Here is a 13,899-nt window from a genome sequence, read left to right as displayed (position 1 = left end):
TTTTTAATAAACTGTGAGCTTTCACAGGCGCAGTTTCAGCCGAAGAAGGGGTAGCACACAGGTTACACACAGCCTACTAGGACATTTTGTCCTGCTTTTTGTCCCTCATCGACAGCTGCCAACCTGACCTCTTCTTCAGGGAAAGGCAGCGCTCTCCTGCAGCTACAGGGAAGCGGGGCACCACGAGAAGCGTCAAGTATCCCCACATCCACGACGATGCCCCCGGGAGCTGCTCCCGGAGTTACAAAAAGCGCCGCCGGAGCTGCCCAACCCCTCAGGACAGGCCGCGCTCCGCGGGCGGCCAGACGGAGCCGACCCAGAGCCGCACCCTGGGGAAAACCCCGGGAGAAACCCCGCGGGGGAGCCCCGGCTTGCGAGCCGGGCTGACATCAGACCAGGGAAGCCCAGCTCCCTCCACCCGCGCCCCACGGGTGACCAGCCCGACCCGCCGCGCCGCGCCCGGCAGAGGGGCGGGAGGGCTGGTTGACCGCTCTGCGCACGCGCCCCGGAGCCCGCCCGCAGCTCGGCGCCTGCGCCGTGCCCGGTGCGCGGGGCGGCCGGCGTGCGGGGAGCGCATGCGCCCGGCGGCTCCTGAGGCGGGGAGGAGGCGCGGGGAGGAGGGGTGGCCGCTTCCCCCCATTTAGCGGTGAGGGAGCGGCGCGGCGCTTGCGGCTGCCGGCGCGGGAGAAGCCGGGCGGCCGCAGGGGACTGTCGTGAGGGGGGGCGGGGGGAGCCACTGTAGCTGCGGCCACCGCTGCCTGCTCCTCCTCCTCCGCGAAGCGCCCTCCACCCCGCCCTTCCCCGCCCGGGACCGAGTCTGGTGGCCACAAAATGGCGGATGGGGAGCTGAACGTGGACAGCCTCATCACCCGCCTGCTGGAAGGTGAGCGAGGTGCCGTCCCGCCTGCCCGGCCCGCACCACCGCGGAGGGCGAGAGGGAACCGTCGCCTCCCCGCGGGGGCCGGGGCTGCTGGCGGGGGGCGGTTTGGGGAAGGGGGGGGGGGAGCGGGCGGGGCGGGCTCGGCTCGTCCCGCGCTGCGGCCGGGGGTGCGGGGGCAGCGCCTGGGCCGCGCCGCTGGGCCTGGGGTGGCGGCCGGAGGAGGCTCGGTGGCCCGAGCCCCGGGCCCGGCTCTGCGGAGCCCCTCGGAGGGGCGCCGTTAAGCGTCCTCTCGGCGCTGGCGGGCGCGGGGGTCCGTCCCTCCTGTCTAGGTGAAGTAGCTGCCTTCCTATTTAAAAGGGATTGGGGGGGGGGGGGGGGGGGGGGGGGGGGGGTGGGGGGGGGGGGGGGGGGGGGGGGGGGGGGAAAAGCCTCGCTTTCCTTCTTCCCTATCCCAGCCCGCTGCAGTTGCCTGGCTGAGGGGCGAGCTGGAGAAGCCTCGCTAACCGAGCTATGGGCGGCCTTAATCCCTTCCTCCAGTTGGGTTAGTCGCAGTCTTCCGTGTTTAAAATTACGTGTAGAAGCTGCGTTAGGTATGCAGTTGTATGTACGTGAGTGTCTGTAGAAGCAGAGACATTTAGTGCGCTGACATTCCTCTGCCTGCCTGCAGAGCGGTCTCCAAAAGTGGCTCTCGTGGATGGCTAATGAAACTCTATGAAGGGTTTTGTGTGCATTAAATAGTAAGTCTTTCCTTTAAAGTAAGGAGGAAACTGACTTACTCCCTGCTTTTGGAGAAGCTGTGGAATTACTGACAGCATTTTCTTTTTATTTAAGATATGTCCTGAATGTTTAGTCTTCTTAGGCCTTTTCTGCCATGAATCTTTAATTCCATGTTTAACAAATACCTGGCACGATGGAGATGAGAGTACATGCATGGGTATGCGCTGTTCACTTACTTGGTTGCTGTACTCCACGAGTAGTTGGATCACTTTGCAGAAGGCTTATAGAAAGGAATTTATGGAGTATGTACAGTTCTGGAAGTGAAACAAGTTTTGGAAATCTGAAAGTTTTGTTCAGCTGAGTTACTACGAAGTAGAGTCTTTAGAGCTTTCAGGATTTTTTTTTTTTTTTTTTTTTTTTAGTAGTTGCTATCTGTTCTTCTTAGATGTGAAACTTAAGTATGAACAATAAAATCAGTATTTTAAAATATGTAAAGGTTTTGGGCAATTGTGCCTTATGTTTGTGATTTAAGGTAAGCAGTGTAGCATAGAATGAAGAAACCTGCAGGTATCATCAGTCGAAGTTTATCTTCGATCACCAGTACAGATAAAACTCCCTTTTTTCTGGATGTTGAAACCCAGATTAGTAGGTAGGCTTTTAAGACAAACCAAATAGTAACCTTGTCAACACTGACTTCATAATGCCGTTTTCTCTGGGACATCAAAAGCATGTATATGTGGTGGTGGGGTTTTTTTGAGAAATTTTGAAAAAGACATTTGAAAGGTGCTCTTTGCTCATCAGTATAATTACTTAAATATAGATTGCTTTAAGAGGAGGGGGTTCAGCAGTGTTTTGGTATGCAACTTGTTGGATTGTTCTGCCCCATTATCTTAAATATTACTCTGCTTATCTTTTTTTTTTTTTTTTAAATACATGTTCTATACCTTTTCCCTACACCATAAATACTTGTGTTGCAACTTAATAGCGTTTTGGGTTATGGTTGGGTACATTGTGTCCCAGCAACCTAATCTATGCTTTGTATTCATAGTACTTTAATCTTTAGGGATATGTATGTGCAACTTCTGAACCAAGCTTTGCTTATAATTTCTCATCTCTGTTTCTCCCTCTGAGCAGAGATTAGAAAGATTCTTAAGGGAAATGGACTGGTTTTTCTCTGGTTGTGACGGAGTGCCTTGTACAACAGCTTGTGTCTGAAAGGGAATAAATGATTGCAGGTTTTATTTTGGGAAAAAAAAAACTTACAAAAATGCATTGTGCATGAATTATTTTTGCTTCCATTTAACATTTTATTTGTTCTACTGCTAGCGTATAATATTTTAAGCTGTGGTTCGAATAGTAGTGTTTCACAATGAAGCTTTGTTTTTTTGTACAATTGGCAGCTCACATTCTGGAGCTCATGCTGTTGCTTAGCTGACCTGTTCTGGTAAAGTGAGTATGAATCCCTCCCCATGATGCTTGCGCAGAAAAATTTCTATTGACTCTTAACTCTGGAGTAATTAATTAGTTTAAAGCAAGATTTTTGGCTCCACTACTCATACTTCAACTTAGACTTAAAGGATAAGGAAAGATGGCTTTTGAGCTGTAAAAATGTACATTTAAATAATAAAAAGACACATTTATGAAATGTTGCCATGCAGTCCATATGTAGTCCTTTTGGTTACTTGAAGTGAAATGGATGGATTTAAGTTTGAATATCAGTCTATGATCGTCTCTCAGTGGTTGCTGCACATGAATTTTAACGGATAGCAAATACATATCAAAAGCCACAGCAACAGGAAACTTCCTTGCTGTCATTGGGTTGCTGGTTGGTGACACCTGTTTCTAGGCTGTGATATTAGCTGTCATGAGTTCTTGCTCTTACTTTAATTAGGTTACACTAACTGTTTTTACCCTTGTTGCTCAAGACTACGTATCTTCTGGGTTGTATGACACATTTATTTGCCTTTTGATTGGAATTGCCTGCTTAGATCATCTTGCCCTCCATGTGTGAGTTTTTTTCTTTATCTTCTGAGATATCAATATGAGGTGGCCAGTAGCCAGGCTGCTTGGGAAAATTCACCAAGAATGTCTTCCCAGCTCTCAACAACTGTGTGCATGCTTATCTTGAATATGTACTTTTAGAGATCTTTTGAGTGCTGAAGGCCAGATCAAGTAACTCTTCAGATAAATTGGAGATAGTTTTCAGGAAGACTCAACTGAACCATAGTGTAATGCACGGTGATAGTCTTCTAGGATGTTAGCTTTTGATTTCCATGTTCTTTTGCGTATACCAAGTTCTTAGGCTCTTTATTCATTAAGTGGTGAATTAGGAATGGGAAGAGCTTGATTTGGATTGACTTTCTCTTGCAGTGTGTCTAGTACTTGTTTACTAATTAGTGATACTTTATAAATAACTTCTGTTTGGAGGAAAGTAAAACTCAAATGTATACTGTATGCATGAAGTCTGAACGTATCGATGCTTTATCTTATTTCCTCTACCTTCAGACTTAAATTCCAATTCCTGTTTCTTTTCTAGAGGAGTGAGGGAGATGCTAATGCTCTTAGATGTGTGCCTGACTGATCTTGAAGATATTTTGAGCTTTATTGGTAGATTTCTTTTGATAAAGAAATCACTCATAATGAATCTACAAAGACTTACAGGTCATGTAAACACAAAATTCCATAGCCTTGCTAAAACACTTTTGGACTGATTCGTGACAGTGAAAGCGAATAAATCAAATTAGCCTTAAGACTGTTTCCTTGTACTGGCATTCAGAGTTCTAGTTGTGGGTCAGGCTTAGTTACACTACGGTACAAAAAAGAGGATAGCCTCATTTTTTGCTTCAGTGTGTGGACTTTTTTTGTTTTTTTTTTTTTTTTTTTCTTCCTGCCTTCCCAGCTGTGCCATCTGGTGGATAGATTTTTCCCAGTCCATTCTAGCTGTGGACAGTACATGAGTATGCACACACATGAGTACAGCAGATGGAGAATACAGGATTATAGAATGGTTTGGGTTGGAAGGGACATTTAAAGGTCACCTAGTACAACTCCCCCTGCAGAGCAGGGACATCTTCAACTCAGTCAGGTTGCTCAGAGCCCCATCCAACCTGACCTTGAATGTTTTCAGAGATAGGGCATCTACCACCTCTCTGGGCAACTTGTTCGTATAAAAATTTCTTCCTTCTAACTGGCCTGAATCTTACCGTCTTAGTTTAAAACTATTACACCTCATCCTGTCATTACAGGCCTTACTAGAAATTTTGTTCACGTCTTTCTTCAAGCCCCCTTTAAGTATTGAAAGGCCACAAAAAGCTCTCCACAGAGCCTTCTTCAGGACGAACAGAGAGGTTTTTCTTCTTTCAACACTGTCTGTTTCTTAGTCTCTGCAGCTGAAATTGCTATGTGCTTCTGTTGTGTTTTGCCCCATCTGGGCACACCATGTATTGCTCTGTGGGAAATGCCCCTGAAATTTTTAAAAATGCTGAGCTGAATGAATACACCAGGCTTACGTTTAAGCCAGGCTCTAAGCTAATTTAAACTTTGGTGATGTGTGGAAAAGTTCCCTCTGTATCAAAGCAAGGATGCTGGAATAGGTGTGACTTACTCGTACAGAGTGCTGTGGATGGTGTTTAGTAAGACTGCCATATTTATGTCCGGGTGTTGAGCTTCCTGTTTCTGTGCTGTATGTGTGTCTTAAAATTTCTGGATGTAAGGCAGTCCAGCTGGACTGCAGTTTCTGCATTTACAAATATATAGGTATTGGTCTTGGTAAACACTGAGGAGTTTACCATATGGAAGAGAGGATGTGCTTGGGGAAACCCAGACATACAGTAGCCTTAAATACAGCCTGGTTTCTGTGAAGAGGGCCTATTTATATATCTGTACAAACAAATTTACCTTGTCTAGGCAAGACCCCTTGCTTGTCTAAATCTAGCTAATCTATTTGAAATCAACAATTAAAATTAATTCGATGGAACATAACATGGTTCTGCTCTAAAACAAAATTATTTTTGGTGAACCTGGGAGGGCTACTAGTTCTGGTAGTACCAATCCACCGAGAAAGCTGGGAAATGCTTGTCCAAGAAGAAGTTGTTGGGCTTCTAGTAGACATGAAGAATGGTTATTACCTCAATGTTCAGCTCAAAGTGTGATTGTTATGATTGCCTTAAAAGCTGGTTGTGTAGTGTTCTTGCCACATGATTTCTTCTAAGAAAGCTGCAACCTTCATTTTCTTCCTATTTTAGAGGTCTTGCAGGTTGTGATAAAGATAGAAATTTGAATATAATTCAATTTTTCATATGGAAGTTGGATTTTAAATGCTTATGAAATATTTGGGATCTTCCTTAATTGTTTTAAATTCTGTAGAGCTACTGGCCTAATGTATTATGGTCAATAGTGTATTTCTTGTTTGATTAGTGTCTTAACTAAATAACGTATCCAGCCAGCCTGATGGTGTGGTATGATAGAGTAGTAGCGCTTGCAGATCCACAGGCTCTGAAACTGATGCTGAAAGAGCAGGGCAGTTTGTAGAGAAGAAAAATAGACCTTAATGATCTGTTGCAGAACAATATAAACAAACCAGGGAGGTGAACCTTGAATAAACAAGGTTTATTACCTGGTTTGGTGTGCAATCACTGGATAATCTGCTATTAGAAAAATAAACACTGAGAATTTAAGTGTTTCTTGCAAATTATGTATTTTTTAAATAGTCGTTGGAGAGTGAAAGTCTGTAGTCAGTTTCCATATGTTTCTAGGAGGGTAGATATTGTATTAAACAGAGAAGGGATAGAAATGATCTTTGTTTCTGGGTTTGTACGGCAGTGCAGGTATCAGCCAGTTCATCTTTAGCTTTACAACTGCATAGCTGGCTTGAAAAATTTCACCGAAGGGCAAGAGCCCAGTGTCAGGCAGTGTGTGCTGGTGTTCCTTTATTTTCTCTGGCTGTTTTGCCACTTGAAGGCTACATGATTCAGTAGCTGTTCCATTTAGATATTATTCAGTGCAGTTTTTACTTGAGTGATTCAGTGTCTTGCTCACAGTGCAGCTAAATCATAGATAAAAGGAGAAAAACACTTTTTATTTAATGTAGATAAGAGGATTTTTTAAATACTTGATAGTTGCAAATAAATGCTCGTTAGTAACCATATAATGTAGGCATGTAACTTCTATTTTAAAAAAGGGGGAAAAAAACCCCAAACCATGCCAAAACACAATGTATGGTTTAACACTGTGAAGTCAAAGCATACTATATTTGGCTGTTAATCAGTAAGGTCAGATGCTGTACTCAGTGAAGGGGGTGTGTGTGTAGGGGAACCTACTCTTAACTACAACCCGAGGCACCTCTAATGCAAAATGTATCTGGTTCATAATTTGAACACAGAAATTAACCTGTTTACTGCCTTCTCTTCCTGCTATGTGATTTATCTTGGTACATAGGCTAAGTTGTCATAGTTTTACATCACCATCATCTGTGTGTTATGTGGATTTTTTAATACCAAGCTTAATACAATGCTGTGTGTGTATATCCCACATAACCATATTAGTTCAATACCTGAGAAATTGAAGAGGTGCAAAAGTTGTGTTGAACCCTAGATTTTTATATTGCAATTTAAGTAACTTCTCTCCTTGGTAATTCTCAGGAATTATGAAGTAACTTTGTAATTTGCCTCTGCCTTCCTCAACTTTTAGGAATTTCATTAGCACTGCTTTAGAGGAAAAGAAAGCCAAACTTTGAGAAGGAAGCTGATCATGAGATTTTTATGCTAGGTTAGGCTTCCAAGTGTACAAGAACAGGAATTACTATCACTTTGTACAATACAGCATAGTGAGAGACTTCTATCTTACACTTCGTTAGGTGCATGAGTTTTAGATTCAAGTGTAATTAAGCAAATAGTAAATATAGACCAATAACAAGCATTAGGGTTACACATTTTGTTTACAGAATGGGTTAACTAATGTGATCTTGTCCTTCAGCCTTGAATGCAGCAATTCTTGGAACCGTGCATGATACAGAATAACTGATGGTCTCGGTTTATGGAACCTCTGTATAAGGGAGCGGGTCATACATGAAAATCAAATATAAGGGATGAAGGTTGGTGTAGGGACACTTACATGTTTTCATGGGCTTATTTGGGTATCCCCCGAAGCAAATTTACCATACTTGTTTCTAATGAAGCTCCTTCTCTGTGACCATTATTTCTGCTGGATAGTGTATATTTTAAGAATGTAATTTCTAGTTTGCGTAGAACACCACCACTTCATTGTTTTGTTATTTTCCTGGTTAGAAATTAAAGGCTTGTACTGTCTCTTACTCTGCAGTGAATTTGTGCTTGATGTTAAATGAGTACATAAGCAATCACTGTGATCTTCAGCAAAATACTTAATATCAGGGGCATCCAGTGAAGGCAAATTTATCAGATGTTCAGATTACTTGGATATAAAAGCACAGTCGTTCAGGAAAAAAACTCCTTAGAAGGCAGATTCTTCTATTTTTAGTGGGAAGTTTGAGTGATGTACCCTAGGAAAGCCACAGGGCTTTGCTGTGTACACCATGCAAAGGAGCTGTATATTCAGCAATGTGCTTCTTACTGAATTGAGCAAAGCTCTGTCAGGGCTTCATTTATATTATTGTTGTCCACCAGTGTAACACGTGAATTAAAGCCATTCTAAGTACAATTCTGTTACAGCAATTCTAAAACTTCGAAAACGTATGGCTGGTTTAACTCTGTGTTTTGCTGCAAGATAGGGAGTGGCTGCTTCTGAATGACAGCTGAACAAGTTAAATAACGGAAAATATTTTTAGGGAGTAGAAGTTTTGCTTTCCAAAATGAAAGACACTTTTAAAATCCAATGTAGGAATCCTGATTTAAAACCATGAAAATATATAACTTGGATTTTAAAAATGCTGAAAGCAGATAACTTAAGAATATGCTTCCAAAATCAATGTAAGCACTGTTTGTTTTTTTCCATGTCCTATGTAATGCCACCTTTGGCTTCTAAGCCCATTCTGCTCCTACTGTTAATATTCTGTTCAGGATTCATCATATACTTCAAAGCGCTTTGAAGTACAGAAAATAAATAGTTAAATGGTATAGTTGTTAATCACCAATCATTAAACATTCCACAGAATGGGGGGGTGGGAGAGTGTAAGCTTGTGGGAATTGCTTGTGTGCAATTTGTAAAATTGTATGCTTGCAGTCTGTGTTGTAGTTTGGGGGTGTTTTTAGACATACTCTGGCAAAATAAATCTTTAAAGCCATAATTTCAGAAATAAGCTTGGCTGAAGCTACTGTGAAAATAAGCAGAACCAGCTGCTTATTCCTTCACTAGTCCTAGCCCAAGCTCACAGTGGATATATTCTCCATCTTGAGGAACTATCTAGACCACATTTTTGTCTTGTCGTGTCTTGGTACTAGAAAGAAAAGATCAGTTCACTGATGCAGTTTATTGTGTGGCCACATAAATGCATATGCCTGCAAAAAAAGCAAAGTGTAGGGAAAGGAGGCTGCTTCTTAGCAATAATGCTGGCCCAATTTCTTATGAGAGTTAGAAGTCTGTCTGGGTTTGTCCGGTGAGCAGGACACATGGGATATTGGAGAACACAGTATAAATGCTTAGGACAGCTGTGCATACCACAGCTGATTTAGTAATTGGAGAAATGTCCATTAGTGATGCCACAGAATGAGCGTCTTGGGTACTTACAGTGCAGGGCACACCAGAAACAGTGTGACAGAATAGGTTAAATATATTTTCTCCAGTTCATGAAAGAATATGGCAAAAAGTGATTCTCATAGAACTTCGAACAGCCAGTTCTTGACCCATTTTCCTTAGTGTTATTTATCTTCTTTTTTCCACTATTTCCTTGCATAATCTGCTACTCTCTGGCATGAATTTAGAGGAATTAAAAAAATAATTGCTATTTTTGCTGAAGTTTTTCTTTCCTGCTACAGTGCAGCTCATGTCTTGGTTTACTAATTGCAGTTAGTAGACTTGCTAAGGTTGCTTATCAAAGGTTGTGTAGGTGCAGAGACCATTTTAATATTGATTAGAGTGGCTTTTGGATTACTATAGGATCTATTGTGCTAAAATAATAGCCTGGCAGTACAATGCATATAGTTGCTTTTAATTCTCCGTATTCCCTGCTATGTCATTCTGCTTTAAGCTCCTTGTAGTAAAGGCTTGTCCTAGCATAGCACTACACATGTGGGATTGTGTATTACAACAGGAATTGCTGCCCCTACTGAAGGCTTTTATGTAAATCAAAGCTTGTTTACAGCATCTGCATCTTAAATTAAAGAGAATTAATTTATGTCTAACGTTGAGATGCTGGTTCTGCTCTGGGTAAATGACAACAATTAAAAATGATGGTTTTCCCAATGCTTTTAAAGGCTTTTTGTGAGCTACAGATTTTACAATGCATGCAGCTATGACTTGCATATTTTAAGAATGGTTAGCTATACTAATTCATAAATGAGTCTGAAAAACATCACATACACTCTTGATCTTATTCTCATAGCCTCATGTTAAAGCTGTTGTTGGGGATTTGGCTTTTGATAAATTGAATGTGGTGAGAGATGCTCTTGTTTACAATCCCTACTGTGCTCATCTGGGTCAAGTAAACTTCAATGAAATTCTAGTTGTAGTGTAAGCTGGTGAAAGATGTGCTTAGTCTTGCTTGTGTACTTGTACCACAGCTGTCCCAGATGACTGCTTGGTGAACCTTTTGGTGCCTTTGTGAATCCAGTGAAGTGCTGAGGCTTCCAGGGTCACAGTAGCTTCTCATTTTTCAATAGGTAGTACCCTTACTGATGATCAGGGGATTGTGGAAGAAAACATCTTTTCTCTTAACTATATTATTGATGATTATTCCTCATGAAACCCCAGACTTTGTACTACTACAAATGTAACTAAGCTTACATGCTTGCTCTGTGGAGCTGCAGCCTGTTCAGGTGGAGGGTGCCTTTTCAAAGGTGCGGTGGCCCAGATTTGTATCCTTCCCAAGGGCTAGAAGTAACTGCAGTCATCATGTGTGTTGTCTTCTCTTCTGAGTGTAACATACTTGTATAGTTGTAGAAACCTCTTATCTGGAGAATCAGAAGTGTGGTAATAAGTTACTGCCCTGTTTGTTGGTTTGTCTGTTAAAGGCTTGCAGTGTTTAAGGCTCTACTGTAACAAGTAAAGAACTAACATCAGAACACTGGATGCACTGACTATGGCAGGTAGTTAATTTTGAAGTCAGGAGCTGCATGTTCACTTTATCTTCTAGTGCAAAAATCCAGCAGCACTTAAAGCCTCAATCCCATAAAGCAATTGTTCCAAGTTTAACCCTCCATGTGAGTTTATAAGGAAGTTAAAGCTGGTGTTCTAAGAAATACTGATTGGATCAAAGTTATTTTAAGTATGAGTGCCCTCCTTGAACTGCTGTCTCAGTTTTGGACTCTGTGCTTGTTCTGGTGCTACTTATGGTAACATTAATGTGTATGGTGGCCTTTCCTGGGTTTGAGTTCCAAAACTATAGTGGATGTAAAAAGTGTGCAGTTATGTCAGGTGGGAGCTTTCTTATGTATAGTGATAGCTTATTCTGCCTATCAAAATGAGTTTCTGGTCTCTGAAAGGGATTGTTACAAGCTACTGCAATGCAAGCCTTTGAAAAGCTGGAAATTATTTGAGCATTTTGGTGCCTCAACTTGGATAGTCAAGTCTTGCGCAAAGCTGTCAAGCCTGAGATTTAATTTTTTTTGCTAATAATCCCCATGGGGCTGAAGATGTATCTAAGTGCATCACTCAATAGATGTTTGAGACGTGATGAAATGGAAGCCTGTAGGCATTTATTGTTTTCTAATCACCTTGATTGGCTAATGTCTGCCTTTGTATTCCTTTAGTATGTAAGCTAACATCTTAATGCATGAAGAATAACAAAAAAAGTGTTACTAAAAAGCTGTTTGCTTTCTCAAGTGTAGTTGAAATCTTAATTAGCAAAGGAGTGTGACTTAGCATATGATAACTGTCACCTGGTACTGATTCAGAGTTTCACTGAAAGAAGCCTGGTATGCCACAGCCTTGTTCCTGTGGGATTCTAATGAGTGAAGTATTTCCAGTGTATTGTCACTGCAGACAGACTAGCCCTTCTGCTATTTTGGCACTCAAACTGGCTGTCCCAGGCTCTAGTTTCACATCTCTTCCTTGCTTGAGAAAACTATTCTTCATTTCTGTCTTTTCTCATGTTCCTGTGGCTGCTTCCTGACCTCAGTTTAACAAGTGTGTCTGGTGTTTAAAAATACAAAATAAAAATTCATAGCACAGTCTTGAAATGGTCAGATGTACAGTTATACTGGGAGATGTATGCAGTGATAACCAGAGCAGAGCTTTTTGATCTTAACACTTTGGACTGTAGTAGTAGGTGAACTTGGGACAAACTGTTTCCCCTCATATCCTTTTTTCCCCCATTGCACAGTGTAGATAATGATACTGATCTCTGTAAAATAAGTTTTCTAGAGACTAAGTGGAAATAAAAGAAAAAAGGAAGTTCTGTTAATTAAAAAAAAAAAAAATTGCAAGCTTACTCTTATGTTTTGGAGAGGGGTAGCAGGCAACCCAGGAACTTATTTTGTGTTATGAACTAGTTTTTGCTATTCTGTTCACAGATCTATCTTATTAGATGTCCTGAAGTTGCAGCTAAAATTTTTCGAAGTAATATCTTACCATGTTTGAGTTGGAAAGCATGTGGATTTGAACTGCTAAAGTTTTGTACCACCTTCTCTTGGTGGTACTACTGTGGTTTAATGCTGAATGTTTCTTCAGTCTAAAGCAGATGGCAGAACAGGATGTTCGCCTGTTGTAGACACTGATACATTCTGGCTTATTAGTTTGAACTCTGAAGTTTGGTTTATTCTGAGATGGAAGACTGAACTGGATCAGCCAAAGTGCAGACACATTTGTTCTATTTTGCTGCCTCATTAAAGACACATTAAAGCCTCTGACAGAGGAATCGTAGATATTTGTGGAAAGAAGCAGCTGCATATAAACTTGCCAGAGGATGTTGGTTGGAGTGCAATGACTTGTGAATGCTTTTGAAAACTTCGTGCTAAATACAGGTCTGAGTACCTGACTTACTGGTTTAGGAATTCAGTTTCATTCTAATTAGAATGTCTTTGTTTGGACATAAAGGTTCCAATAACTCAAGAACCATTATATATGAATGAAGGCTTCATCAAACTTCCATAGTTTTTAGTGTCATGTTTCCAATATGGCGATTTCAGTTGTCAGAAGTGTAAACATGCCTGTGGTTTTTTCTTTCTATGTAGCTAGCCCTGATGAACTCAGAACTACTGAGGAAGTTTATCTTGTGCTAATGAGAAGGTGTTTTCAGGATTTAAATTCTCAAGGTTTTTTTGCCTATTGTGAATAACATAATGGGATTGTTAATTTAAACACTTCAAAATTGCTATTTATCCAAATGTGGATGAAAGCAAGGCTTAAGTTATTTTCTGAGAACCCAGTTTAACAGGAATGCATGAAGACATTTAAGCACAGGTTACCACAGTATCAGAGAGTAATTTCAGAATTTGTTGGAATACAGAATTCTAGGACATTTGGTAGATATGTTGGAATGTGCTGCTGGCTTTTTGTCACATATAGATTTAAGATGCAGCTCATCTGTACTAACCTACTGCTGTGTATCTGTCTGATAGTTACCTTCCATTGTTAAACATCTCATTTCAGTACGAGGATGTCGTCCTGGGAAGATTGTTCAGATGACCGAAGCAGAAGTTCGGGGCTTGTGCATAAAATCGCGGGAAATATTTCTTAGCCAGCCTATTCTCCTGGAACTAGAGGCACCTCTGAAAATTTGTGGTATGTAAACTTCATATGTATGTGTTTTATGTATATATTTTAATCTAATTGTATGCTAGGTGGATTGGAAGGATACTGGGATAGGCAAGTGACCTTGACTTGGGTGATACAGCTTAGAGTGAGGTCCTCACAAGCTTAAATGTAACTTTCAACGTAGATTGGATTAAGTCAAAAGGCAGTTAACAGTTGGTAGATTGCTGATGCTTCTGGTACTATTTAGGAGCAAGATCTGTCGTCAGGAAGATCTGCTTGTATCATTGTCTAGTGCAAATTTTGCAACCTGTCCCTTGTACTTCCCTAGGGACTGCTGCACAGAGCTGCTACTTGTTTGATCACTATTTCAGAAAGCAGCTAACGGCTTTAAAAAAAAGGCAGATGTTTGATGTTGTAGTTTCTCTCTTCAAAGCATAAGCAAAACAAAGATCTTTACATGTTGTGAAATGGAACGC

At 41.4% G+C, this 13,899-nt stretch overlaps 1 protein-coding gene across 1 annotated transcript in view; it reads left to right on the top strand.

The window, feature by feature from the left end:
• Positions 1 to 566: 566 nt before the first annotated feature.
• Positions 567 to 13,899, top strand: part of PPP1CB (protein phosphatase 1 catalytic subunit beta) — a 30,287-nt gene continuing 16,954 nt past the window's right edge. Inside the window, exons 1-2 of the mRNA XM_032985260.2 lie at positions 567 to 883; positions 13,319 to 13,450. Coding sequence (XP_032841151.2) covers positions 832 to 883; positions 13,319 to 13,450 — 184 coding nt within the window. The 5' untranslated portion in view covers positions 567 to 831. The remainder of the gene's footprint in view (positions 884 to 13,318; positions 13,451 to 13,899) is intronic.

The sequence above is a fragment of the Tyto alba genome, unplaced genomic scaffold (genome assembly GCF_018691265.1).
Source record: "Tyto alba isolate M040663 unplaced genomic scaffold, T.alba_DEE_v4.0 Super-Scaffold_16, whole genome shotgun sequence".
NCBI lineage: Eukaryota > Metazoa > Chordata > Aves > Strigiformes > Tytonidae > Tyto > Tyto alba.
Note: the sequence above shows the minus strand (reverse complement) of the source record. Positions and strands in the feature narration are given on the sequence as shown.